Source organism: Eurosta solidaginis, chromosome 4, assembly GCF_040869045.1.
Source record: "Eurosta solidaginis isolate ZX-2024a chromosome 4, ASM4086904v1, whole genome shotgun sequence".
Classification (NCBI taxonomy): Eukaryota; Metazoa; Arthropoda; class Insecta; order Diptera; family Tephritidae; genus Eurosta; species Eurosta solidaginis.
In genome coordinates this window covers 264,273,463-264,279,462 of record NC_090322.1, presented here as the reverse complement: position 1 = coordinate 264,279,462, position 6,000 = coordinate 264,273,463, and the positions used below count along the sequence as shown (strand labels likewise).

The following is a 6,000-nucleotide window of genomic DNA, read 5'->3' as shown; positions in this document are numbered from 1 at the left end:
TAAATTTAAAAATTCAAGATTTATAATTCCAAATTCAAATTTTTAGTTTTGAATTTTTAATTCTTAGTTTTGGATTTTTGCATTTTGAAGCATCAGAAATAAAAATTAAAATTTCTACGTTCAAAAAAACTCAATATTTCGTTTACTTTTAAAAAATGTTTGTCAAATTCGACCACTGTAACATGCTCAGAGTCAAGTTATTGTCGACCACATTTCGACATTTTGACTGCAGTGCAATATTGCATGTAACAACCAATGGCAAAAACAACAACATGAACACCAAACGGCAGGAAACGCCATTGCTAGTTGCCAGTACTCGCGCGATGTCACTGTCATGAACGACAGGTAAGCGACGGCGCTACCTTGTAGCATTTTTGCTCCCAAAGAGTGCCCTCTCTCATCATGCTTTATGTTCAACCACACATGCATACATACATACATTCATATCGTTAGCTCATCAAAATGCGGGACCACAAAATATTCATTCGTTTCTTTAAGTGTTACGGCTCGACAGACTGTGTGACTGTTTTGACAAACTGACTGACTGATTATTTGGCCAACGGCATCATGGGTTAAAAATTCGTAAGTATAAAGCTTGTTAGTGTTAGTGTTTTGTCTGGGTTTGGGGGTTTTATGATATGCTTGTTTTTTTTTATACTCAGCTGAGCGGAGCTCACAGAGTATATTAACTTTGTTTTCATAACGGTAATCCGTTACGGCATAAATTAATCGAGATAGATAAAGACTTCTATATATCAAAATGATCTGGGTGAAAAAAGAAATTCATTTAGCCATGTCCGTCCGTCCGTCCGTCTGCCTGTAAAGACGATAACTAGAGCAAATTTTCAGGTATCTTGATGAAATTTGTATGTATGTTCCTGGGCGCTCATCTCAGATCGCTATTTAAAATGAACGGAATCGGACTACAACCACGCCCACTTTTTCGATATCGAAAATTTCGCAAAACCGAAAAAGTGCGATAATTCATTACCAAAGACGGATAAAGCGATGAAACTTGGTAGGTGCGTTGACCGTATGACGCAAAATAGAAAATTAAAACAATTTTGGACAATGGGCGTGGCACCGCCCACTTTTAAAAGAAGGTAACTTAAAAGTTTTGCAAGCTTTAATTTGGCACTCGTTGAAGATATCAAGATGAAATTTGGCAGGCACATTACCCCTATTACTATATGTGTGCTAAATAAAAATTAGCGAAATCGGATGACGAACAAGCCCACTTTAGAAAAAAAAAAATTTTAAGTCAAATTTTAACAAAAAATTGAATATATTTACAGGATAAATGTAAATTATGTCAACATTCGACTCCAGTAATGATATGGTGCAACAAAATACAAAGGTAAAAGAAAATTTCAAAATGGGCGTAACTCCGCTCTTTTTCATTTAATTCGTCTTGAATACTTTTAATGCCATAAATCGAACAAACATTTCCCAATCCTTTTGAAATTTGGTTGGGACATAGATTCTATGACGATAACTGTCTTCTGTGAAAATGCGAAATCGGTTGAAGCCACGCCCAGTTTTTATACACAGTCGACCGTCTGTCCTTCCGCTCGGACGTTAACACGATAACTTGAGAAAAAATCGATATATCTTTACTAAACTCAGTTCACGTACTTATCTGAACTCACTTTATCTTGGTATAAAATATGGCCGAAATCCGATTATGACCACGCCCACTTTTCCGATATCGAAAATTAAGAAAAATGAAAAAAATGTCATAATTCTGTACCAAATATGAAAAAAGAGATGAAACATGGTAATTGGATTGGTTTATTGACGCAAAATATAACCTTAGAAAAAACTTTGTAAAATGGAAGTATTAAGTAGAACAATATGAAAAAGTTCTGCAGGGCGGTACCCGACAGAAGATGTTCTGGGTCACCCTGGTCCACATTTTGATCGATATCTCGAAAACGCCTTCACATATTAAACTAAGGGCTACTCCCTTTTAAAACCCTCATTAATACTTTTAATTTGATACCCATATCGCTCAAACACATTCTGCAGTCACCCCTGCTCCACCCTTATAGCGATGTCTCTAAAAGGCGTCCACCTATAGAACTAAGGCCCACTACGTTTTAAATAATCATTAACACCTTTCATTTTATACACATGTTATACAAACACATTCCAGGGTTACCCTAGGTTCATTTTGCTAAATGGTGATTTTCCCTTATTTTGTCTCCAAAGCTCTCAGCTGAGTATGTAATGTTCGGTTACACCCGAACTTAGCCTTCCTTACTTGTTTTTGTCAATTTATAAATTCATGACATCGGCTGTTGCGTCTGTTAGTTTTGTGTTGAATTTATTTTGCTGTTTGTTGTAATTTCGAATTTTCGAAGTTAGTCTCTAACACTTTCAGTTTCTTTGGAATTTTTGTATACAGCACTTTAAGATTTCAACGGGAGGGGGGTAAAAGAGTCGAAACTGAGGTTGAGCTCAAGTTGAAGTTGAGATAAGCAGTTGCCACACTGCTAACTAAGGTCTTAGAGATGCGCTGCGGCATGCTCGCAAACAAAAAATAAAAAAGGTAGCAACGAAATTTGTGATCTTCTGTAACTCTAGCGCACATCGATCTGTAGCTTGCTTTTCTGGTAGCGTCTGACTTCTCTCGCTTATATTAGCAACTGATATCAACATTGGGCAGCATTTTTAATTTGAAAGTGAAAAGCAACGGTCGTCGGTAACTGAAGTACACTCGTCCAACGAGTAGACGAGAAATAGTCACTACTTGGTATTAGGTCACTGGTGGAGCGGCACCTCCAGGAAGTAATGGAAAACTGAAAATAAAAATCTGTTGAATAAAAAAAAATGTTTATATGAAAATCCGAAAATCGTGCCGAAATTGTGACTTACAATTTTTTTTTTTTTAAATACCAAAAATATATTCATAAATTTCGTGTAGAGTAGAAGCAATTATACGGGAAATTTAACTGATTAAGTCGTTTGTTTATATCGCGCATACGTTTCCGTTTTACGTTTCTGTTATCGTGTAAAACTAAATTGTTTCGCTTTTGTGCAATAACAGCGACTGATTATTACCGACGGAAGTTGTTAGTCCTGTCAAAAAAAAAAAAAAACAAACAAACAGTAAAGGATATATACTTCTGCTAAAACAACAAGCTCAAGAACCACATATCCAAACATTACAACGAAAACACTTTTCGTGCCAAATTACAAAGAAGAAGACAACAAAATCAACCACAAATGGTAGGCATAAAAAAAATTATTTTCATTTCCTTTTGTCACAACAAAACTCATGCATAAATGATACAAATATTCAGCTAAATACTTAAAAGAGACAAGCGAAAATCAATGTTGAATAATGGATCAATCTAATACATATATCAGTGATACCTAAAAGACCTAAATAAAGCAGGAAGTTTGAAATATTGCTCTTCTAATGAAAATTTTGTATACAAATCTTTGAAAGGATGCAGCTGTCAATCAAGTAATGTTTGTCAATCGAAGTTGATGCGTTAGCATATATGTGTGTAAACTGCGAATGAGTGTGTGAATGTGTTTTATCTCTTGACTATCACTCTGAACAAGATTATGTTGACTATTGCCATATACATCAGTGAACACAAAGATAGCAGTGGATATTTTTACCAAATTTCGTCAAATAAATTCTTCTTCATTAATTACGACAATTTAAGAAAAACTTGTATAGAAAAAACATTATTAATGTCGTTATTTAAACGCTATCATTGTGAATTCATACAAGTGAAAAACTTTTCTATTCCTTCATTGTCATACTTACCTGTCAAATAATAGCTGACAGGGAGAATGGCTGTCGTGAATGGCCAAAGGATGCAAGAGAGGTTTGGTTTTTTGCTCGCGGTTATTTAATTGAAGTGCTATAAATTGACCATTTGTGTTTCATATCAGCTTTTCTTTTAAATGTGTATACAGAAAATCAAACTACATATTAATATTGATTTCTAAAATCCAGTTACTTAATAGCTAAAATCTGAGCAACCAGTTAAGCACATGTTTTAAAATATGTAAAACATGCGATATATCAGTCGTCTACAAAAATTTTTAAAAAAACACTATTGAGCAAATGATTTAAGTAATCGAACAGCGACTGAAGTGGTGATGGAGGCTGTTTACTATTGTGATTGTTTTTTTTAAACATTCGTCGCTTGTATGGATTCACAATGAATGCTATGTAGACCAATCTCAAAACGTTTTCGAAAATATTGGAGAATTTAAAAAAGTTCTACGAAATTTTCAAATTTTCTTTGTAAACTTTTCTAATTTTTTTTTAGAATGCAGAATTTAGCGAATTTTCGATTTTTTTCGAAACCTTGTTGATATTGGTTTGCATTGTTTTCAGTTACGAATTCACGAAAGCTTTATATACAATTATCGAAAATAACAATAACAAAAAATAACAATAGAAAAAAAATAATTGACGAAATTCTATAAAAATACCACTGCTTTTTTCGTACTCGCTACTTTACGTATGTGATTGTGTGTTTTGTTCAACGCGACTCCACTCAAGGACTCTGCTTGGCGAAAATAGCTACAAATTTAGTTAGTAAAAGAATGAATGTTTGTAACAATATAACAGCGAAATGTGTGGACTAATCAAAACGGTTGATTTAAGCTCAAAGAAAAAATAATAAAAAATCAAATTTTACATCCCATGTGTAATAAATGCTTTTTTTAAAATAAATTTGTACTGGGTGCAGTATTTACAAGTGAAAATTTAAAAATATATGAATGGGTTGGATCGCGCAGTATTTGTTAGTCAATTTAGATAACTCCCATGACCGAAAACACTTCTACAAAACCTATACGCATTACAAGAACATATTTGAGGAATTAAGTCAACTATATCTCTCATTCAATTGTCTGCTAAGAACAACTATGAGCATTTAAATTGAAGATGACAGGGAGATGCACATATATCCATATTCGGTGGAATGACCCCAAGCTTTTTCTTTCCCGCATTTGAGATCCTTTTATCTAAACGCGGGTATTCCGATATAGCGAAGGCATCTCGTTTAATCTGAACCTTAGGCACTGCAGGATATTTATAATTGTGTTCGGTTCTCAAAATAGTCTGCTATAAGGTAGGATCACATATTTCTTAGTATGAGTGACTATTTTGTTTGGTATTACTTTTTGAATTCTGAGAACCGGTGTACTTGCACGTAGATATTTGACATTGCATTGAAAGATACGCTGGTCATTCCTCTTGCCATCCCTTTGTCCTTGTTTTCTGCCAGAAAATGAAAGTCCTTAGTCTTCTGCCGAGTTAAGGTGTTCACAATAATAGCTTCCTGGACGAAATATATTTATCCATTCGCAATACATTTATTAGCTAGCAAATGTTTTGGTAAAGCTCGTAGTAATGGGATATTGGGAAAAACAAAATACATATATTCCGCAAAACATTTCTTTCGAAATTTTTTTCCGATCTTCTTTCGATCCCATGCATGGATCCAGGTCATTCATCAGAACTTATAGGATGATATTCCTCATATCAATTGATCGCAAGAGTGACTCCCTTTTGAATTTCCATGCTTACATTGTTTTCACTGTCAACTCTGGCTCCCGAATCAAAGAGGTCCTTCAGAATACGCTGAATGTTTCTCTGATATCATCAGCATATGCCAGCACTTACATGCTCTGGAATTTTATTGCTCAGCATCAGACTAAAGGGAGAAGTATGGTAAGGGGTCACTTTGTCTTAACAAAACATCTGCCTTGGAATCACGTATCATAAGTACAAATTAATTTTTAGTTTTTTATTTTAAAACTAAATTATCTGATAACGCCCATCGCTGACACAAACACCTTATTCGGTCCTACACAGCCAAGTACTGAACAACATTTCCATTGAAAACAACAAAAATTAAATAAAACATTTAGGTAAACAAAAATACATCCAAAATTTGTTACATGAAAAAATATAAGTATGCCAATTTTGATCAGGGAAAACAAAGCAACTGCAACATAAACCAA

General features: G+C 34.2%; 1 protein-coding gene across 5 annotated transcripts in view; it reads left to right on the top strand.

Moving 5' to 3' along the window:
* The first annotated feature begins 2,451 nt into the window (after positions 1 to 2,451).
* LOC137251402 (uncharacterized) overlaps positions 2,452 to 6,000 on the top strand; it is an 80,116-nt gene continuing 76,567 nt past the window's right edge. For 4 of the 5 annotated variants that reach the window (XM_067785892.1, XM_067785891.1, XM_067785890.1 and 1 more), the window contains exon 1: positions 2,677 to 3,231. In XM_067785892.1, the coding sequence (XP_067641993.1) occupies positions 3,229 to 3,231 (3 nt within the window). In that variant the 5' untranslated portion in view covers positions 2,677 to 3,228. Of the gene's footprint in view, positions 2,552 to 2,676; positions 3,232 to 6,000 lie in introns of those variants that run through there. The other variant, XM_067785888.1, reaches the window with a different exon arrangement.